Here is a 23,421-nt window from a genome sequence, read left to right on the forward strand (position 1 = left end):
GTTAGGTCATTATTGTTAGGGTAAAATTGGATGGACCTCAGTTAACGACCGTCATCTCCGTTTATAACGGATACGGAGGGCTTACACAAGTGTTCCCCTTATACGGACTCACACGCTTTTTCCACCGATAATATCTTCTTTCCCCAGTGCCCCACCACAGCCCATAAAAAAAAAAAAAAAACGGCTGGCACCGGCCGACGAAACACGCTTCTCTTTCTCTCTCTCACAAAAGAAACACAACGCACTGAACCACACATCCACCGTCCAAATGGTCCACGTCATCGATCCGCGAGTTCTAATTCAACGGTTGCCATTGGCTCCGCCGCGCAAAATAAAAAAAGAGCGCCCCACCCCTAGCTCGTTCGGACCCGGTTCGGCGCCGCCGAATAGTTGCCGGCTCGAACCCGAGACGTGACCCCGAGCCACCGAACCCATCCAAAAATTAAATAAATCAAAAATAAAAACTCGAATTAAAATAGAAAAAGAAATAAAAGGGCGAGGGTGAGGGTAGAGGAGAGAGAGCAGGAGGGCGGAGAGGGGGAAAGCAGGAAAAGTGCATCTCGGACTCGTCGCGAGGGTTCTCTTGCTGGAGAGCTCGCTGGATAGAGGAGGGAGGGGAGAAGAAAATTAGAGCGAGAAATTTTGAATTTCTCCAACTCCTAGGGTGAGAATCAGGGTTTCTTCGCTCATCTCCTTCTTGGTGAATCTAGCGTTCGGTCTTCTCTTTCTCCTTTTCCAGTTCTCCTTGCTTCCTTGTTCTTCGCTGATGAGTGCAATCGATTGATTGTTATATGTTGGGGTTGGGGGGAGCTTGATAGATTGAGAGGTCTTAATCGCTTATTCTTGTTTTTTTTTTTTTTTTTTGGATTTTTGGATTGGGATTGGGAATATAAGGTTTGTGCATTGGTTTGTAGGAATGGACGAGGCCTGGGAGAGAGCCGTGGAGGCGGCCCTCGAAGGACAGGCGGACTTGTCCTTGGCGCCGCGAACCCTAACCCTAGATGGGGCGGTGAAGTGCCTCCAGGGGCGGCTCCCTCCGCCGGGGCTGCTGGAGAGGTACCAGAGCCTGGAGCACCTCTCGATCGCCAGCATCGGGGTGTCGTCGTTGGAGAAGTTCCCGCGACTCCGGAACCTACAGCGGCTTATCCTCTCCGACAACCGGATCGCCGGCGGGCTCGAGTTCCTGGTGGAGGCCGGGCTCGATTCGCTTCGGGATCTCGATCTCTCCAACAATCGGATACAGTTCCTCGAGGATCTCGCGCCTCTCGCCCAGCTCCGTCTCGTGTCGCTGGATCTCTATGAGTGCCCCGTCACCAGGGTCAAGGACTACCGATCCAGGGTGTTCGGGATGATCCGGACGTTGAAGTATCTTGACAAGATGGATGCTGATGAGAACGAGCGGCCGGAGTCGGACGAGGAGGAGGAGGATGAGGAAGATGACGAAGAGGAGGAGGAGGATCCGGGGAGCGTTGAGGTTGATGGCGGGGATCGGGTTGGGAGGTCGGTGGATGGCGTTGGAGGAAGTGGTAGAGGGGTTGCGATTGTCGATGTGGATGAGGACGGTGAGAGTGATGCTGATGAGGAGGAGACAGAGAGTGGTAGGAGGGTGGAAGCCAATGGACTGGGGCGGGGGTCTCATCACCACCTATCAAATGGGTTCCGGGTGGAGCCGGTCGGAGCAGCTTCCACTGATATGGAGGACGAGGAGGAGGAGGAAGAGGAGGATGTGGAGGATGACGATGAGGAGGAAGAGGATTTGGTGGAGGAGATTGATGAGGAGGAAGGGGAAGATGATGATGTGGTTGAGGTGCATGATGTCGGGGACAGTGATGATGATGCTGACGGGGTCGAGGAGGTTGGGGAGGATGAGATAGATGAAGAGGGGGATGATGAGGAGGATGGGGATGGGGATGAAGATGAGGAGGATGTGGAGGATGAAGAGGATGATGGTGACCCGGGCAGCACGGGGAGGTTGACGAGCACGGAAGGGGAGATTGATGCGCATGAGCAGGGGGAGGAGGATGGGAACGGGGAGATTGGTGAGGAGGATGAGCAGGGAGTGGAGGAGGATAGGGAGTATGAGGAGGGTGATGGTGAGGATGAAGATGAGGTATATTCCCATTTTATTCTACTTTCAATAACTAGTTTATATATCATTTTGATTCATAAATATATTCTCTTCATTGATTTAGAGATGTTGTGGGTTCAGTGCCTTACTCTATTTTGTTATTCATATTTTATGCAGAATTTTTATGTATTTTGTGTTTACTATGTTGATCTACAGGGATTCATTTTCTTCGTTTGGAAGCAGTGTACTATTATCCTTTGTATTTTGCCATGCTCTTCGTATACTTCTGTTGTTTGTTTTTTTTAATCTTTCATTGCAAAGACATGCTATGTCTAAGTTGGATTGGCCTATAATTCCATATTCTGTTATTTGTCTCTGATTCACTTACAAGTAGTATGAAACTAGAAGATGTTGCTTCTTTTCTAATTTTGCTGTTCTTAAATATCTTCTGTAAACAATATCTACGATGGTAATATGCTTTGATTACTGTGTGGCATATGAAAATACCAAGCAATGGCATATTTTGATTAATATGTTGACAGGGTTCTAGCTGGGTTAGTCCTCGTGAAAAAGCTGTAGAATGTGAGTTGGCATGTCTATGATCTGACAGCAGTATTCTTTAGATCTCACTGCCTGCATGGATGATAATATTTTTTTTTCACGAATACAGTGAAGCACAAAATTATGTTTGCCTTCCTCACAGAGAATTTCAGTCTTTCGATCGAGATGGTTTAATGTTTCTAATCAGTGATCACTTGTTATGGAATGCATGTTTGTTATTAATAGCCTCAAAGTTCTCTTATGCTATTTTGGGTTTAGCAGTTATCTGTAAAATTTTTATTCTGCTATACTTTTGGTGATTTTATGAATCTATTGATTCTGGCAAAGTTGATTTCATTGGCAAGTAGGTTAACTGTTTCTTATTTTCAGGTAGCAGGGCTTTTGCCATGCTAGTGTGATGTGTTTGACTCAAAAAGTTAAAGTCAAGGAGGTTTTATGGGTAATTGTGATTCTGGTGAGCTGGCTTTGCTGGTTGGTAGTATGGCTTAAGAAATGGGTTAGCCCTTTTGTATTATCAGCTAATGTAGCTTTACCATGCTACTAATATGTGTCTTGACCCAGAAATGGTAAAAGAAAAGGGATTAGGTTTTTGCTTCGTTTTTTGTGGCTTAATAGCTTACAATTGCTATCCGGACATGAATTGTTAGATATTTTACATGTTTTAGCAGATATGATTTGGAAGGCTAGAAGAATATGGACGTTTCAGTTCCTTTTTTCTTTAAAAAAAAATTATTACATAGGAACAAGGATATATGGATTTGAATATATAAATAAATGTATTCAAAGTATCATAATTGTACATTAATTTTTTACCATGTTGTGATGTCTTGGAATCTTTAAGCATTTTTTTGTCCTTGGTCTGGATATCGGTACCCCTAGGTCAGTTTAGGTTTTATGAGTTTAGGTATGAGTTGGACAAATATTTTGGCATATCTAATGCATGTTTTTAGGAATCTGCTGGAAGTATTCTTCATTTCCAGGGTTCGCTATTAATGTCTTAGCAGTGCTTTTGAACAGGTTTTTACAATTTTATGGTTGACGGCTTTTGCCTAGGTCATTGACTCTGTAATTATATATCTGCTGTGTAGTATTTTATTTATTTATGTTTTGTAATCTGTTCCTCTTTGCTTTCATCCTCGCATCCTTGTTTTGTCTACTGCTTTTGGGTTATTGCTTTGTCATTGTTGTATGCTGACAAGTTGTTTCAGCTAGGTGGACTTGGTTAATAAATATTGGAGGATTTGGCCGATCGTACATGTTTTTCTTTTGGATCATTATTCTTGCTTGATTATTAGTTCATAAAAATAAGTTAATTTTGAATATTTTCTTTGTGCATAATCTGTTACTGACCTTTTATTATAATTTTTGTAAATTGAAAGTATGCTTTCTAATATGCAATTATGATTTACATTTTGGATGTCATGCTGAAGAATTTTGAATTTAATATGTTTGTGCCTGATGTGTGGAGTAATTTTGCTGTAAGCACTAGTAGAACTTCTGCTATTTCCCTGGCATTCGGGATTTCTTCACTTGGCTAGATATTGATATGCATATAGGTTCAACTTTGTCCTTTAGTTCTTTACAATCATATTTCCTGTTCCTGTTTCATTGTATTTTTTTTTTTTTTGACTTTTTAATGGATGCTCTGCTGTTGTTCGTCTGTTCTTCTTTTCTTTTCCTTTTTTTTAATACCTTTTTTTGTTCTTTTTTTATTGTTTTAATGTGTGTTTTTTTTTTTTAAACCTTTACTTCCCAATTTAACTAATGCATGCAATGGCGGTTTCTGATATTTCTGAACTTATGTTTTTTTGTAGGAAGAGGATCTCGGAACAGAATATCTAGTGCAGCCGATTGCTCAACCTGTGGATGAGATTGGAGGAAGTGATTTTGATGCTTGCAACGAAGAAGATGAAGATGAGGTTGATGATGATGAAGTTGATAATGAGGACAATCACAGCAATGGTGTCCTGCCACACCCTCCTCCGTCTTCTCAACCCAACAAGAGAAAGAGAGATGAAGAAGATGATGACTGTGTTGAGGAGTTGAGGTCTTCAAAGCATCACTGATGATGATTCAGCAGCAGTGTACATGGATGCTAGTAGAAGAAACAAGGGGTGGGTTTTTTTCCCTATATCTATGTCAGTGTAGACTTGAATTTGGTAGTTTAAACTTGGAGGGAATGAATTTGTCGCTTGGTTTATTCCCTCCTCCTTTCAAAAGTTCGTTAGTGTTCTTGTAAGAACACGGTTCCTTGGTCGACCGTTGCAACCCTTACTTTCAAACGACAGGTATATATACATATATGGGGTTTGAGTTTTCCCTCCAAATAGCTCAGGAAGTTCAAAAACAAGTAGCCGTTGCATGCTGTTCAAATTTTGTAGATTCGGCTGTGAGCCAAAGTTGTTACTTCGTGGTTAATTTCTCTGGTACCTGTTTGGACCGCGACTATTCTGTTCCCGCTTCCCTCAAAGCATTTATTCTGACGCTCTTTGTGTTCGGTGTTCGTGTGGCGTTGGCGGATGCTTTCTTTTTCTTGCAGGTCTCGCGGCGCATACGGACGGGGGAGTTGCACATGTATTGCAGGAAATTTGATGCGTTGATGAGGGCTGGTAAGATTATTCTACGACTATCTTTTGTTGTGTGTTTCACAGCTGAGTACTTTAAACACATCCACGTCACGTCTATTGGATGCTGGGGCTGAGATAAACTCCACATCTTTTTTTTCCTTCTTTCGACCAATTGCGAGTTAGAGGTGTCATTGCAGCAGCCTTGACATCTCGCTCGCTCTCAATATTTTTAATAATGTGGGGTTGGATGGTTCCGCCAATCCACCACTGACTTCTTCTTCTCGTTCTGTCCACCACGTGGTCGTGTTACCTATCAGAGTGAAGGAATTGGCTTGGGCGTAGGAGCTGTCTTTTGTCTGGACGTAGCGTAGGACGCTGCTCATCTGGTGTTGGGATATATATAAAAAAATGATGAATATCCTGTTGGACGTCAGATGGCTGCAATCTGGTTGTTGACCGGTTGTGGTGGATTGGCCTTGCGTATCGGTAACGCATTTCCAAACAGGGTTGTCATGGGCCCGGTTCTGTCGTGTATAAAGGGAAGGTGTTTTGAAATTTGTCGCTCTTGGGGCCCGAATGGACCGAGCAGGCCCCTGACGACGCGCATTATGCTCCGATTGGATCTGTTTTAAATGGCTAACCCACATGGCTGTCTCTCTCAGGATAATCGTGTAGCTGTTGGATCGTAGAGCCTGGATCATTTATATCTCCATATCTCGGCCTTTGTAATCATCCGCACATCATTTACAGGGTGTGAGTGGGTTTGCTCAGCCCAAACCAATGCAGCAAAACTAGATTTAGGTTTTGATCTAGGAGACATGGTTTGCAGCGTTCAGGTACATGATAGTTTGGGCCTTTGGAACGTATCTGGACTGTTGGATCATCTCGCTGTGACCATGTGCAAAATTGCTCTAATTGAAGCCTTTTGTTATTTTGTGGCCCGTGATGAAGTGCTCGGAATTTTCTTGCAGAAAATAATTACGAACCTTGGAGCGGAACAGCCTACAAATCTGGCCTCCTTAATCTCCTCTAAAAAGGTGCCGAGGAGTCCCATGTGGATAGAATCGATGTTACTTACGTTATTAATTATAAATTCTATGAATTTTTTGGGTGTAAGGTAACCGTCAACATCGGAACTGATGGGCCTCTTTGTTATTCCTGTTTGGTGGGTCCACGTCCGCTTTCCAGTGGTCGCATGTCTAATAAATCGAACCAAACTTGACTAGGAATAGCGGCCTGGCCGAGCAAACCGCAACCCACTTTTCAGTTTTCACATGGCCTGAATTTTGTGGCTGTCCTAATCGGACGGTGGTTATCATCTTGTGGTGCAGATCATCATTCCTGATCTTTAATCGGACGGTCGGAGCTCACGAGAAACGAATGGTTTCTCGACACCAACGGGAACGAAGGCGAGAGCCGAAGACAGCCCCGGGCTCCCTATCGTAAATGGCGTCGTCTCTCAGAATGCTGCGGTCACGTGCAAGGCGAAGGACGCGGGGATTGGCGGCGGTGGCGGGCCTTCTGGTGAAGCCGGTGATCGGCCTGTCGCTGTACGCGCTCAAGACGACCGGTTGCGTCCTCCTGCCGGGGCCTGGGGCGTCGATCGGAGCGGCGGAGGCGGCCAGCGTACGTCATGGGCTGGTCTGTCTACAGTAAAGTGCGAATTGTTCGGGGCCGTCGAGGGCCTCCTCGTCCCACTCCCTGGCAACCAGCGCTTTGGTTGAGGCGATGAGTTTCCGCCCTTTGTCCCTTGGATCTACGTCGCTAATCTGTTTCTTTGCTTCTTTTCTTTATTTGTCTCTCTGGTTCTCTCTCTCTGCTTCATTAAAGGGAAGGTATACTGCATCAATTGCAAACATTAAGATGTTGGTTTGGCCTTCCGAGCCGAGTAATCAGAGCGACAGCCATTATTAGTTGATTAGGTTGATGAGTTCTGCATTGCTTGACTTGCTAACAATGTCCACTTTTCAATATATGTACATTTATGTATGTATGTATGTATTCAATTTCTATGTATGTGTGTATGTATTAAACAAAAAGATATCACAAATCTGGTCAGCATCAGACTTTATCCTTCCTACTTATACTAGAAAGCTTAATATAAAAATGCCACAATATTCCAAACAAGATGAAAATGTAGTGATACATGCAATGCGAGGATTAAAAAACTAGAATATAAAATAAACAAAACAAATAATGTTAAGAGCATACTGCTTGTTGTCTTGCTTTGATTGGTCAATTGGACCACAAAATAGATCATCCTCCTTTCTGGATTTTGATTGAGCAGTAGTAGTTCTGTTATTTTTTTTTTATAGGTGATGCAACCTTCATTTGGATGGAAGGTAGAACCTTGCATGGAGATGATGATCCAGGAAATGGCCAAGAAGAATCACTCACATGGCCATTCCGACTTCATTGAACCTTAGCAGGATTTGGAATTGGAATCAGATGCTGCTTTCTTTTCTGTTCCCTCTAAGTGTTCCTTAATGATGCGGGGGTTTCCGAGTCTTCCCTAAGTCAATAGACCCTGCTAGAGATAGAGTTTGCTTGGGCCCCTTTCCAGGGAATAAAGTCTTGCTAAAGGTGGACCAGCTGGTGGGAACGGGGTAAAGACACAGTCTCTAGCTGTGTCTGACAAGTGCTTTTGTCCTTCTCAATATAGACATTTGGAAAGCAGAGGGATCAACTGAAGCCACTGGCAATGGCATCTTAACTCCAGCACCTTTAACGTTATCTGCCTTCTTATGGCTTCTTTTAGTGTCCTTAGCCTCAATAATGTCATCACCATTGACAGCTGAAAGGTCAACAGTGTCCTGGACTTATGATGGAATTTGCTCTATTCATAGCCGAGTAAGCCTTCCCTGCCTCTTAGGCAAAGCTTTCAAATGAAGCTGCAAGAGAGTGGGGAAGATTAGAAAAGGACTAACATCTCAAATAAAAAGAGTACAAGATGCTTGGGGAGTTTTAGATCTCAAAGAAGTTCTACTTTGAGAAGTTGGGTTGCAAATGAGGACCCTTCCCTCTTACATGGATCTAAACTATGATCCATGGTGACTGGGATTTGCAACTTGTCCTTCATCTAATAAGTTAGAATTCTTTAGATATAAGATATTTATAAGCCACCAAAACATTCAGAAAATATCTAAAATAAGATTTGTTGAACTAGTATCGGAAGGCGTACAGGCTGACAGCTGGGTTCGGCACATTATAGGTCTATACCGTGCCATTCCAGGGCGTATCGACATAGGAAGAGCTAGAGAGGGAAGGGGAGAGGGAGAAGAAGAGAGAGTAAAAGAAAGAGAGCGGGGGGAAGGGAGGAACAATAATAAGCTGTCTCAAGCAACATTGGTGTCCTTTATATCAAGAGAAATTGGGTATCTGTGCCTATATGGGATAATTTAGGGAAAGAGGTGCATAGAGAAGTTGTGTGGTTGTTACCTCATGGACAATATTTCTAGTTGTCTATTGATTTGACTTGGCAACAACACCGACCCAGGGGGCTGGTGAAACATTTGCAAGGTCAACCATGAAAGCAGGCTCAAAAATCATTGCTATTTTTTGAGTCCTATATCATTTCTACTGCTGAATCTCTAGGAGGGACTTTGCCTTGGGCCCTTGATCCCTGAAGCAGGTTTCCATGCTCGTTGACCTGAAGTTGTTTGCGAGTTAAGTGGCAAAATTGTGATCTCTCCCTGCCCAGCTTTCATTTTAATGCTTTCAGCTTCTTTAGTGGAGATGTTCATCGATAAAGAAAGCTCAGCTCGTTGAGGAAGTAGAGTTCTTCAGAAGGTATTTCAGATATTTTTCCTCCGATTATCAGCAGTAAAGAGTCCCATTAAGTGATTCTTCTGCTTCTCTTTGAACCATTGAGCTGGAATCACCAGTGTTGGGGGAATATAGTTTTCCCCCGGTAATATAGTAACCCCGCCACTGGAAAGCCACATGATCGCCGACCCCGGACGACTGAGGTCGGCGTCCGACCTCAGAACCTCCGACCTGGAGAATTTCCGACCTCGAAGATCTGTCCTCATCGACCACCTACTACGACCGTACCACCTCAGAGGTCCGGCCGAGGGCCATGTCCTGCCACTGCCCTGGCATTTATTATGCATGACCTCTGCAAATCTCCGGCTTACTCAACAATTAATGCGCACCGCCGGCTTACTCAACAATTAATGCGCACCGCCGGCTTACTCAACAATTAATGCGCATGGCTCCTGTTGTCTACGGACTCATGGCTCTCCACGGCAGATCAGCTCAGCGGAGTCCAATCAACCGTGATAAGTCTCTGACCTCGGCCTCACCTCCGACACCAACGCAATAATTCACCCGATGGCGTGCCGGCTCAGGTCGTACAACGACCTCATTTTCGACATAAACGCCATAATTCGCCCGACCGATTCGCCAGTCCAAGCAACATGCCGAGCCGTACAACGGCCTCGCCCCATCACATCACAGGTACACCAACCCCCCTATAAAAGGGAACCCTTGCTTCTCAGATAGGGGGTTGGACACAGAAAACTCAAAATATATTGCCTTCTTCCTCCTCTTGGCACTGATTGCCCCCCCTCTGACTTAAGCATCGGAGGGCCGGCGCCGGAAGACCCGGCCACCGGCTTTTTTGCAGGCACCCCGACGGAGGACGCCGCCCGCCGACGGACCGCCGCTCCCTCGCATCCACCGCCGCTCCCCCTCCTCGACCGACGATTGCCCCTGGGTCCAATTTTCAGCAACAGTTGGCGCTAGAGGAAGGGCCCGAGTCGCGATCATGAAGTTGAGAAGTAGGGGAGCCTCCAATGCCTCCCGGCGTCCCCCACAGAGTCCTGGACACTCCGTCCAGAATTCACCTACTCCGGCTGACCCGGTTCCCCAGGTTCAGCCGGAGCAATTCGATGCTTTGGTGCAGCAAGTTCAGGCCCTGGCCGCCGCCGTTCAAGGCCTGCGGCGCGAGGAGGCCTTACCAACACATCCCCCGCAGGCTCAGGTCTTGCCGGAGTTTCTTCCCAACGGCCCGATTCTCCTAGGCCAGAATCTCCACGGCTCCTTCCGGGCCAATAACGAAGGGCGGGCCTCCCCCCAAAGAGAGCTGCCGGAGGAAGGCCTGAACGGAAGACCCCAACCCTCTGAAGCCGAGTCAGCCCCAGGTCGCCGTGAGCCAGAGCAAACCACGACGACGATTCCTCGGGTTGGGGAGCTCGACAGAAAAGTTGAACACTTGGAGCGCCAGATCGAAGCGCTCCGCAGTAAGAAGGCAAGACAAGAGGGGGATTTCGAATTTACCACCAAGTCCCCCTTCTCCCGCCAAATCGAGGATGAGCCAGTTCCCGTGAGGTTCAAGATGCCTCATGTGGAGCCCTACAGTGGAGTCACCGACCCCCTCGACCACTTGGAGAGCTACCGGGCTCTCATGGCCCTACAAGGATCCTCGGAGGCCGTGCTCTGCAAGGCCTTCCCGGCGACTCTTCGAGGAACAGCTCGGCTTTGGTTTTCTAGGCTAAAGCCAAGCACGGTGTCCTCCTTCGAGCAACTCGGCAGGCAATTTGCTACCAATTTTGCCGCTAGCCGACGCCTAAGGCGGACGTCGGACTCCCTCCTGGATATCAAGCAGAAAGAGGGGGAATCCCTCAAGGAGTACCTAGACCGCTTTACCGCCGCCATGTGGGAAGTTCGTGAGCTGGACCAGTCAATAGCCATGTCGGCCCTGAAGACTGGGGCCCGCTCCTATCGATTCCTCTTCTCCATCGAGAAGAGCTTCCCGGCCGACTTCACCGAGATGCTAGCCCAGCTCGAAAGTACGCCAAGGCCGAGGAGGCAATCGCCTCCAGGCGGGGTGCAACCGAGCCCGCCTCAAGGAAGCAGAAGAAACGCCGCGAGGAGCGCGGCCGACAAAGAAGCCGATCCCCCCGTCAGGAGAAGAACCTCCCCCGACTGAGGAGCCCACCTCGGCAGCGGGGACAGCCACAACGGAGGACCTCACCTCGACCAAGGTCTCCACCGCGGCCTCGGGCGTACCTAGGGAGGTACGAAAATTATACACCTACCAATGCTCCCCGGGCCGAGATTTTGATGAAGATTGAAGGCCGGGACTTTTTCCGACCTCCACCTCCCATGCGGGATACGGGATTCCCGCGCAATCCCAGGAAGTACTGCCGTTTCCATCGGGACCATGGGCACGACACGGAGGACTGTATTCAGCTCCGAGACGAGATCGAGGCGCTTATTCGCCGCGGAGTGCTCAATCGGTTCATACGGAACCCTCCCCCGTGATGAGACATAGGCTCGCCAGATCAAGCGCCAAGCTTTCCGGTATGTCCTATATGAAAACAAGCTCTACCGTCGATCATTCACTTCTCCTCTTCTCAGATGTCTCCGCCCCTCCGAGGCGGACTACGCCCTCCGAGAAGTCCATGAAGGAATTTGTGGAAATCACCTGGGAGGTCGGGCGTTAGCCCATAAGATCTTGTGGCAAGGATATTACTGGCCCACGCTCCAGAAAGACGCGGTGGACTTCGTTCGGAAGTGCGACCGGTGTCAACGGAACGCCAACATCCAACGCCGACCTTCGGCCCTGCTAACTTCGATCATCGCCCCCTGGCCGTTCGCCCAGTGGGGGATCGACATTTTGGGGCCCTTTCCTCTAGCCACCGGGCAAAGAAAATTTCTGGTCGTCTCCATCGACTACTTCACCAAATGGGTTGAAGCTGAACCCGTAGCCCGGATCACCGAGCAAAAAATGCGGGACTTCGTGTGGAAGTCCATAATCTGAAGATTCGGACTCCCCCGGATCCTTATATCTGACAACGGTCGGCAGTTCGACAATGTTCGCTTTAGAGAATTTTGCTCCGAGCTCGGCATCGACCACCACTTCACCTCGGTCGCCCATCCCCAGACAAATGGAAAAACTGAGGTAACAAATCGTACCATTTTGCAGGAACTCAAGGCCAGGCTTGATCGATCCAAAGGACAGTGGGTCGAGGACTTGTACAACGTCCTCTGGGCATATCGGACTACGTTCCGACTGCCCACAGGAGAGACCCCCTTCAACCTGGCATATGGCACAGAGGCTGTCATCCCGCTGGAAATCGGCCTCCCTTCTTCGAGGGTGGAGCACTATGACCCCGACTCCAACTCCTCCCGATTCAGAAATAATCTGGATCTCGTTGAAGAGACACGAGAGGTCGCCCGGGTCCGCATGGCAAGGTACCAACAGAAGACGGCCCAGTACTATAATTCCAGAGTCAAGCCCAAGCTCTTCAAAGTGGGGGACCTCGTCCTCAGGAGAGCCGAAGCTTCCCAGCCAACTGAGCAAGGAAAGCTTGCCCCAAACTGGGAAGGGCCATATCAAATTGCCCGAGTACAACGACCCGGGGCATACAAGTTGAGATCTCTCGAAGGAACTCCAATTCCACGAAGCTGGAACTCCGAGAATCTACGGATGTATTACCAATGAAACCCCTAGGGGTTCTGGGCAACCAGGAACACGGATTCAAATCTCCTCTTTACAATGATTTATCTCTTTTCGATAATTATGACTCTTCTGATGTTGGGTCGTTTGTGATCCTCAGATTCCTCGACCAAGATCGGGATGCCCCGAGGTTCGACCGTAGAGTCCCAAACTCCCTCGACCTCGGGAAGTATCGCAGGACGACAGAGCATCGACCTGACACATGATTCCTCGACAAAGTTCGGGATGCCCCGTAGGTCGACCGTAGAGTCTCAAACTCCCTCGACCTCGGGAAGCGTCGCAGGTCGACAGTGCGTTCCCAGACCTCTCGACCTTGCGCACGACACCTCGACAAAGTTCGGGATGCCTCGTAGGTCGACCGTAGAGTCTCAAACTTCCTCGACCTCGGGAAGCGTCGCAGGTCGACAGTGCGTTCCTAGACCCCTCGACCTTGCGCACGACACCTCGACAAAGTTCGGGATGCCCCGTAGGTCGACCGTAGAGTCTCAAACTCCCTCGACCTCGGGAAGCGTCGCAGGCCGACAGTGCGTTCTCAGACCCCTCGACCTTGCGCACGACACCTCGACAAAGTTCGGGATGCCCCGTAGGTCGACCGTAGAGTCTCAAACTCCCTCGACCTCGAGAAGCGTCGCAGGTCGATAGTGCGTTCCCAGACCCCTCGACCTTGCGCACGACACCTCGACAAAGTTCGGGATGCCCCGTAGGTCGACCGTAGAGTCTCAAACTCCCTCGACCTCGGAAAGCGTCGCAGGTCGACAGTGCGTTCTCAGACCCCTCGACCTCGCGCACGATACCCCGACAAAGTTCGGGATGCCCCGTGAGTCGACCGTAGAGTCTCAAACTCCCTCGACCTCGGGATGTGCCACCGGATCAACTGCAAGCCCGAGCTCCAGGCATCGAGCTCGACTCTCCGACTGAAGCCAGGATGCCCTGAGGGTCGACCATAGAGTTCCGAACTCCCTCGACCTCGGGAAGGGTCACGGATTAATGGAGCATCCTCAACCTCTGTGGGCACCACCAGGTTCGTAAGAAGCCCGAGCTCTTTGAAAGTCAAAAAAGGACTCCGGAAGTTGGCAAGGAAATAAGGCCGCCCACTCCACTACAAGGAGCGTAACTTCGGAAATGCACAAGGTACATCCTACTCGATGCTCGCCTTGTTATATTTATCTACGTATTGTCGGCGGAACCCCGATTAAAATCTGGCCAAGGTCGGATTACTCCTACGAGTCGGTGCGAGACTAATCTCCCGCTGACCTTATGCATGCTCCGTCTGCCGACAACCTCCATGACAACTTATGTAAGCCTCCATGAACAAGGGCCTAATTCGGTCCCCGCATACGGACTCCAACACCAATTTATGAAGATAACCTCAACCGTGGGCATACTAATCGAGCTCAAGAAGGTCGAAATGTTCTCCATGGGTTCCGACCCCGCCCACCGAAACCTCGGCAGGCTCCGAGGGAGATGACTATGAAAGCCCTAGCGACAGTTCGATTAGCGGCTCGTGCTCCCCTTCGGGGGACGGCGCTAATCCTTTTATAAACCTACGGTCCAAAAGCCGAGCTCGAAAAGCTCGGCTAGACCCCCAGGTAGTGGCCTGTGCAAATTTAGCACGGCCCCACTTGGCGGCCAGAGGCCCGAACCCGGTGCCTCAAGAATCTAAGAACTAAACTCGGCGACCCCCGCGATCTTCGGATCCGAGCTACAAGACTTGGTGAAATTTCCTAAAATCTAAGCTCGGAGCCCCCCTAGTTAGCGTAATCGGAGTTCGAACACTCAAACAAATTAGAGGAAAGAAAGGCAAAATACGGCCAAAAAACGTGCCTTTATTAATAAGCAGCCCGAAGGCTCGGATACAAAGTCGAGAGTCGGCAAAAGTACCGACCTCGTTCACAAGCAAAAAAGACAAAGGGAGAAAGGTAAACACAGAGAGGTGAAAGGAAATATTTTCACTAATAATAAAACGCCGAAAGGCTAAGTACAAAATTAGAGGACGACTGATCAACAGTTTTGAAGGCACCTCAGGAGCATCCCCGGTAACTCCGCGAAGGGGAGCCTCCGTCACTGCCAGCGTCACTGAGTCCGCCTCAGCCTCAGTAGACTCCTCCTCGGGCGCGAGGGCATCAGGAACATCGTCGTCGGAGCCACAGCCCAACCTCATCCTCGGATGAATCGTGGAAAGGTCGAATTGGGGGCAGAACCGAGCCATCTGCCTCCGGAAGTTCTCGAAGCCACGGAGGAACCCATCCACGGTTTCCTCCTCTAACATGTCACGGAACTCCTCCGACTCCTTGAAGAGCTCCACGGCATTCTCGGCTCGCTCGAGCGCCTTCTTCTCCCGGGCCTCAAGTTGTTCGATCTTGAGGCGGAAGACCCCGCCCTCGTACTTGAGGCCGGCGATCTCGGACTGGGCCTCCCCCAGTCGCGTCTCAGAGGCGCGCAGGGCCGACTTTGCCAGCGAATGGGCGGCCCTTTCCTCTTCGAGCACCTCGACCAGGGCTAGTCACCCGGCCTCAGTGGTCTCCCTCCGCGCTTCGGCCTCGGCCAGCGCTGCCTCCAACTAGGCAATCCTTTTTTTTAGCCGGCTCCAATTGCCGGCTAACCCGCCGAGTCTCTTCTTGACACCCCTGGGCGATGAACACCAGGGTGTCAACTTCGTGAATATGCTGCAAGAGAAAAAGGGTAAAACAATTATGAGTTGAAAAATGTACAACATGTTCGCCAACAGCCTAAGGAAAATTAGGAAAGTAGCTTATCCGAGCGGTATTGCGGTAGGTACCGTCGACGATCTCTTCCAGCGGCAAGTTCGCGAACTCGGCCCGGTCCGCTGGAAGCATCGCACGCCGAAACACAGCCCGTGCGACCTTGGCGTCATGGATGGCCGAGCTCCCCTCGAGGAGTGGGGATCCCGGCTCGGCCGACTCCTCCCTCGGGGCCCTTGAAGAGCTCGGCTCATCCGAGCTGAGGACCTCGGGGCCCCCGGTCGGCCTAGGCCCCGGGCGCCGTAAAGGAATCGTGGTCGGCCTCCCCCGCTGGGCGACAGGAGCGGGACAGATAGGGGCCGTTGGGCCCGTGTCGCCGGCGTCCCGCGTACGCCCCTGGCAAATTGTGGAGGCCCCCGCCCCCGGGCCTCCCGTCCCGGCCGATGTAGAAGCACCGGCCGACCTCGACTTCTTCCGAGGCTGGGGAATAGCCCCCCCGGCCTCGGCCTCTCGCCTCTTTATCCGAGAGAAGAGGGACGTATTGCTGGTCGGCATGCGGGGAATATCTGAAACCAAAAATTTTTCCAAGTGTCAGATCAAAGTTAGTGAAAAGAGAAAACAGACAAAAGCAAAGTGATGCGACCACTCTTACCCTCAGGGCGCGCCGAGCTCAAGCCCACGCTCGCCAAGGCGTCCTTCCGTAGGAGCTCGGTCAGGTTGAACCCCTTTCCGAGGGCCCGTAGAGAGTCCAAGACCCTCAGCTCCCTCTTCGAGGGCTCGGAGAGCCTATTAAGAGTCTTCAACCGGGGGTGCCCCCACCTCGGGTTAAGCCCCCACGGCTCCTCGGATGCAAGAAAGAAGAATTTCCCCTTCCACTCATGCATAGAGGAAGAGGCGCCCTGGAAGAGTGACATACCACCCCGAAAGGCGAAGTATAGCCACCCTGCATCCGCCGGGTTTTTCTTTAATAAAAAACACCGGCGGAAAACACTCACCGAAATCGGGATCCCGTGCCCAAGGCACAAGGACAAGAACCCGATTATGGTCCTCCACGAATTCGGAGCAAGCTGCGCTGGAACGAGTTGGTACTCTACCAGCAGGTTGTTCACAAACTCGTGGACAGGGAACCGCAGGCCGGCCCAGAGCGTTTCCCGGTGAACCACGATCCGACCTGGGGGCGGCCGCGTCACCCTATCTTCCGGCCCCGCGGTTTCGAGACGAAACCCGGGTTGGAAGAAAAACCGGGAGCGGATCAATTCCAACTCCTCCCCCGACAGACTCGACCCTACTTCCTTTGGACCAGAACCCATCTTACAGAAAAGTGAAATAAGCTAGAGGAAAAGAGAGTGAAGAGGAGGAGGAAGAGGAACCCTAGCTGGTACAGGGTGGGAACCTACGGAAAAGTCACCGGAAATCGCTTCGGGCACCGTCGGCAAGGTTTGGTCGAAAGGGGGAGCGAAGGAAGAGATGGCAAAGACGAAAGGAGACCAAACGGAATTTTTAGGGCAGGATTCGGGGGGTTTATATAGACCCTCCTAACGGCTCAGATCGGTGGGCTCGGTTCCCACCCCCCGTCTGGATTGCGCCACGTGTCAGCCTCGGAAGCCGAAGCACCGCATTCAATCCAGAGCAATAAGTCGAGTACGAAATCGAAGCACCGTCCCATCGGATCTCACGGCCTCATCATGGGCCCGCGAAGCCGGACCATCTTGAAAGACGAACGGACGCCAGCTCCGCTCTCCCCATTTAATAGGCCTCGGGGACACGTGGAGCGTCGATCTAACCTCCGCCTCCCCAGATCATTATCCTACCAATACGAGATCAGAAACGTTCGACCTCTGATCGTGCCACGTATTCATTTTGAGGCACGAAGCGATGTACCTACTTAAGAGGGGAGCCCCGGCCACGAAATCGAGGTGCCACCTCATCGGGCCCAGGGACCCTCATCATGAGTTCGCCGTACGAAGCGATCTCGGAGATCCAAAGGGCGCTGTCCCCGTTGCAGCTGCTTCGGGATGCCTAAGGGCGCAGACCCCGTTATAAGTCCGCTATCTAAAAGCGACCTCGAGGTACCAAAGGGCGCAAACTCCGTCATAAAAGCTCCAAGACACGTAAGGATGCGGACGCGATCCCCTCCGACCTCAATGACCACAAGGACAACTTCTACTTCCCGCGTCCGAGCTCGCAAGCTGCTCGGACTCGGAAGTCGGGGGGTAGTGTTGGGGGAATACAGTTTTCCCCCGGTAATATAGTAACCCCGCCACTGGAAAGCCACATGATCGCCGACCCCGGACGACTGAGGTCGACGTCCGACCTCAGAACCTCCGACCTGGAGAATTCCCGACCTCGAAGATCTGTCCTCATCGACCACCTACTACGGCCGTACCACCTCAGAGGTCCGGCCGAGGGCCATGTCCTGCCACTGCCCCGGCATTTATTACGCATGACCTCTGCAAATCTTCGGCTTACTCAACAATTAATGCGCACCGCCGGCTTACTCAACAATTAATGCGCACCGCCGGCTTACTCAACAATTAATGCGCATGGCTCCTGTTGTCTACGGACTCATGGCTCTCCACGGCAGATCAGCTCAGCGGAGTCCAATCAACCGTGATAAGTCTCTGACCTCGGCCTCACCTCCGACACCGACGCAATAATTCACCCGATGGCGTGCCGGCTCAGGTCGTACAACGACCTCATTTTCGACATAAACGCCATAATTCGCCCGACCGATTCGCCAGTCCAAGCAACATGCCGAGCCGTACAACGGCCTCGCCCCATCACATCACAGGTACACCAACCCCCCTATAAAAGGGAACCCTTGCTTCTCAGATAGGGGGTTGGACACAGAAAACTCAAAATATATTGCCTTCTTCCTCCTCTTGGCACTGATTGCCCCCCCTCTGACTTAAGCATCAGAGGGCCGGCGCCGGAAGACCTGGCCACCGGCTTTTTTGCAGGCACCCCGACGGAGGACGCCGCCCGCCGACGGACTGCCGCTCCCTCGCATCCACCGCCGCTCCCCCTCCTCGACCGACAATTGCCCCCGGGTCCAATTTCCAGCAACAACCAGCACTTGCTCCCTTAACTCCAAAAATTTTATTTGATTGCCAGCTGGAAATCATCTGATCAGATGATCCTTTCCCAGAGTCTGAAATTGATTGTTCTTATGAGTTCTTTTGCTCCCTTGGTTTCTTCTCCAAAGCTTTCTTTACCTCCCGTATTTCTATATTTTTTGCTAATTTTGCTGATGGTGGTTCAGCTTGACACTGTTCTGGAATATTTTCTGAAGAAATATTCAAATCATTCACTTGCCCAAAATAGAGTCATATCAGACATACTCAGAGCATATTTATTTCTCAAATATTGGTAAAATATTTTAGAAATAACCAAATATGAAATAAATATTTGTAAAATATTTATTTCACATATGATGCCTTGATCAGCATATACATATTTTGTGAAATAAGTATATGAAATAAATATCTCATATACTTACTTGGCCCATAAATAGGCCCTGTCTTTCTTCTCGGTGCTCATCTTTTTTCTTTTGACTATCTTGATGCCATCACCTATTCTGAATAAGACTGAGTATTGGTCGGAACAATTTATTTATTTTGATCATCCAACTTTTGATTGGTTTACTAAGTTGAAATATCGTCACAAATCAGGATGTCACAATAAATAGGTTGCATTGCCGAATTATAATATCATTACCATTGATTTGCTTTTTTGTTTAGAGTTTCCAATTTGGCGAGTCAATCTCTTCTTGATCGGCTTTTGGCTAATCATGTGTTTTCATTTTTTTCGGACTAGTTCAAGTGGACCCTCGCACATTCCTCTCTTATCAACCATGTCTGCAATCTAAGTTCAAAGTCTATTGCACTCGGTCTACCTTTGTTGCAACCGAGAAGAAGTGCGGCAAGCAGAACATTAGATTATTTCATATTTATTTCTAAAATATTTATTTCTAACATATTTTGACAAATATTTGATATAATTATTTAATAAATATATGAAATAAAGATTTTTAATTCAAAAAATTATGTAACTTTGGCCCATGTGTTCCAATTTCAATTTAAATTAAACAAATCATAAGATTAATCTAACTAGCTTTGGGGCATACGCTCAAATAGCAGAAGTCAGTTCCAGTGATGATAATTAGTTACTCTTAGTTGAGAAGAATGACCAAAAAAATCAATAGTAGATTGCATTATCTCGTGTTGACATCACTCTTAGTTGAGAAGAATGACCAAAATAAATCAATAGTAGATTGCAACATCTCGTGTGAACATCAAGTTTTCTAGAAAAAATAATGATATCTTTGTAAAATTCTCACCTCAATAAAAGAACAATAACTCATCGAGCAAAGAGGAGAATAATTGTGACTCAACTGCTACAAATGATGATCATAACATAGATAGGTTGAAACGTGCTGCAGTTAGTGCACTCTCAGCTGCTACCGTGAAAGCTAAGTTTCTTGCCAAACAGAAAGAAGATCAAATCCGGTAGCTCATCTCTATGGTTATTGAGAAGCAGGTATTGTATGAGATCATGGAGATGGACATCCATACTTCTTCAATTATCGATTTTGGATGAATGATAATAAGCAAGATATGTTGTCAGATTTGATCATCAAGCTGGCATTTTTTCCTTCTGTTCTAAATTACTAGAGTGGTGCCAATGCTAATTCTTGCGTTTCTGCAGTTGCATAAGCTGGAGGCTAAATTGGCATTCTTCACTGCCATTGAAAGTGTCATCATGAGGGTAAGGGAACAAACAGGCAGAGCAAGACAGAGGCTTCTTCATGAGCGTTCACAAATAATTGCAGCTTGACTTGGCCTGCCCACATCCTCATTTAGAGCAAATCCACCGTCCCTACCTGCAAGAATTGCAATGGTCTATGGTACTACAGGTCCAAGGCCACTTACCATTAGAAGGCCATGATGTCTGGCTATCTAGATGTTCCTTCTATGTACCCGTATGTATGGTCATTCTTCTTCGGTCTTAGGTATTTGGGATTTGAGAATTGGGAGAGACTGAGGTCGGAGAGCGAGGGCCTAACGGGTTTTCCGAATTCAGATCACATCGTAAGATTAGAAATCCAAAATTTCCTCCAAAAATCAAATAGATTGTGTCGGGTCGGGTTCGAATTTAGTAAAACCAAACCCGGCCCGAAAATAAAATAGTTTTAATCTTAGAATCTGACCCGGCCGCATGGATCCTTTAACACGGGTCGGCTCGGGTCTAAGCAGTTTAGTAAAACCATATGCAGCCTTAGTTATTGCTCATGCGTGTTCCTCGTGCAAAGGTAGCATATTGCTCCCTGCAACGATTTTCCATTGCAAGCAATTCGTTCCTTTTTATATAAAAAAAAGTCTGATAAAATATTCATACGACCTTTTTGTTGGTTCAAAACTAACAATCTTATGATCATCAGAACTTTCAGGTTTGGCATCATCAATGTAAAATCGCTACTTGGTGCTGAGGTTGTATTCTCCTGTTTTTGTGAGCTTAACATAACCTGTACTTTATTTTATTGTGACGCTCCTCGTCATAAGATCATTGTATACAGAACATATTCGTCTGATTCTTTGTGCATTTACCTGAAAAAGAAGTCTTATATGTGCGGTTGTTATCTAATTTCACTGTGTAAGCATTTCCGTTTAATTACCAGTGGAAACTCATTGGAAGACTCGGTGCAGGTAAATGTGAAGTAATGTTTGCAGAAAGTCCATTTCATCATGGTTCGTGTGCAGGCTGCGCTCAGGCTGTGCTCATCATGGCCAGGCCAAGCTGCTTCCCGTGCTATTTGTGGCTTGCTCTGGAACGGCTATGCTCCCACAATTGCCGATAGATCATTGTATAATCTAAGAAACCATTGCTAGAGGCATAGTTCAGGATTATGAGCATTTCTACAAGCATAATATAACTACTGTTAGAGCTTTATGTTAATAGATCTTTTGGTGTATGTAATCCGCATGGTTTTTTTAATTTAAGAAAGGAGTATTTGATAGATAGCTATGACCAGCATTTATCAAGATTGTGTATAGTAAAATTTATGAATTTATTTTTTTTTTTAATTTAGTTTATATACTCTTGAGTTGGCTTGCTCTCCCTTTGGAAGGATTGAGATTGTAATCCAATTAATCTAAAATCAATAGTAGAGAATCCATTCTATTGATTATGATTCCCATCACAAAAAGCACTTGGAAAACAAAAATCAAATTTTAGTATCGGGTGGTCCAAAAATGCATAGTTTGAATGGCTTGATATGATGTTTTGCATATATGGTTAGGAGATATTCAAATTTATGGAATTTTAGTAGGTACATATTTTATGAGGTGTTGATTATGGTTAATGGTGTGGTTGTTTAATTTATATTTTACAAAATAATTTGATACACTAATGCTATTACATTCATTAATGTTCATGCCCGTATGATTTATGGTAGGAGGCTTTTCAAAATATTTTTGACTTTTTTTTTTGTTTCTTGATAGTTTCTATGATATAGATCATGATCAATGGTTTGAATTCTCAATTTAGAATGTGTGTTGTCGATGTTGAATTGGTAGGATTCAGGCCCACATCAACTTTATATTCAATTATATGTTATTTTTTAGTTAAACGATTATATGGTTATTTACTACAGAATGAATGTAAGGATTGTATTTTTCTGAAAGTGGAGTAAAGTTATAATAAGATGGTGGTTGGCTTATAAGGCTAACAGGAATTTGTGTAATAATGGTAGAGATATTCAATTCAATTCCTATTGTTTTCCCAGTTGAATCATTGAAAGTTAGACCATGTCAAATGATGCATTGTAATCTACAGTATTATAAAAAATTTGTTCAAGGTAGCGAAAATTTGGCTTTCCTTAGTGTATAATTAAATGATGCAATATTCATTGAGAAAACTTTATTTCTGGTAACTGCAAACATGTTTGAAAAATTCTCTCTAGCAAAAATTAGTCTCTGCTTTGCTTGGTTTTAATTTTTATCCTATTCTTTCTAAAAGAGCAAAAGCGCACTCATAGACCAAATATGGAGAGCTTCAACAGCTAATACGTGAGCAGGTATCCTTGCTGCAAACTTCTACAAGCTTATGCATAGCTACTTGCAAAATTCTGTAAAGCAAGTACATATTGTTAACTACCAACATTATAAAATTCAAGAAATCATTAAATGATAGCCAGTATACGATTAAGTTAAAGAAGTTTCCACAATAAAGATGCAGCAGTTGCTGTTTTGAGGGAAAGATGCAGATGTTGTTGAAAAGGAGTAAAGCATTAACCATTAGCTTTTAGAAAGGAGAACAATGGAAAAATATTGGTGTTACATGAGTAGAATTTGAGTTTAAAAGACACAATCTTAATCTAATGAACATGTCATATAACACCTGTTTTTTTTTTTTTTTGAGTGATTGTAACTGCTGTTATATAAAATCTTATTATGGATAAAATGAGGTCTCTAAAATCATTACATAATTATTAAGGCACTATTATTTTAAATCTTGCTTCCAGGAGGCTTGAGAGGAAGTAGGAGGCAAATTTGTTAATGGAAGTTTAAAATTGATAAATTTGGGAGTAGGGGAGAAATTTGTTAGTTAAAATCTGAAAGTTAAATTGGATAACTTTGCTTGCTTTAAAAAAAAAAATGCAAGAATATCCTCCTAAATATCGAATTTTATATGAGTACCCTTCCAAAATTGATATTTGCATGTATACCCTCGTAAAATACTTGTTTTGTTATTTTGCCCTTTTTATTCTTAATAGGTAGATGTGCAAAAAAAAAAAATTTTATAAGGCGAACACGATAGAAGACTAAAATGTAATTTCAAAATTTTATTTTATTTTTAATTAAAATAAATATGATTTTTATTGACAGTGTTAGAAGAACCGTTATATCAGAGGCATTTATGCAAAAACAATATTTTATAAAAGTACAGAAATAAATATAAATTTTAAAAGGATATTCACGTAAATTTAATTTTGAGAAGGGTGTTTATACAAAAAAGAAAAAAAAAAGAAGGAAGTATTTGTCTTTGGCTGTGGTGTTT

At 46.8% G+C, this 23,421-nt stretch overlaps 1 protein-coding gene across 4 annotated transcripts; it reads left to right on the forward strand.

The window, feature by feature from the left end:
• Positions 1 to 503: 503 nt before the first annotated feature.
• LOC103704231 (uncharacterized) lies at positions 504 to 21,446 on the forward strand. 4 transcript variants are annotated; one of them, XR_005515046.3, is made up of 5 exons: positions 505 to 826; positions 915 to 2,110; positions 4,444 to 4,743; positions 5,169 to 5,238; positions 6,528 to 7,280. XR_005515046.3 is itself a non-coding variant. In XM_088711455.2 (3 exons), exons 2-3 carry the CDS (start codon positions 917 to 919, stop codon positions 4,693 to 4,695), a joined length of 1,446 nt encoding a protein of 481 aa, XP_088567581.1. In that variant the 5' UTR covers positions 504 to 664; positions 915 to 916; the 3' UTR covers positions 4,696 to 5,086. The 4 variants fall into 4 exon arrangements, 2 of the variants coding, with proteins under 2 accessions (XP_088567581.1, XP_038990045.1); XM_088711455.2 differs by lacking the exons at positions 5,169 to 5,238; positions 6,528 to 7,280 and having other exon boundaries at positions 504 to 664; positions 4,444 to 5,086; XM_039134117.3 differs by lacking the exons at positions 5,169 to 5,238; positions 6,528 to 7,280 and having other exon boundaries at positions 506 to 826; positions 4,444 to 5,086.
• The last annotated feature ends 1,975 nt before the right edge of the window (positions 21,447 to 23,421 follow it).

Source organism: Phoenix dactylifera, chromosome 15 (genome assembly GCF_051530095.1).
Source record: "Phoenix dactylifera cultivar Ajwa chromosome 15, Ajwa_hap1_PhDact_Kaust_v1.1, whole genome shotgun sequence".
NCBI lineage: Eukaryota > Viridiplantae > Streptophyta > Magnoliopsida > Arecales > Arecaceae > Phoenix > Phoenix dactylifera.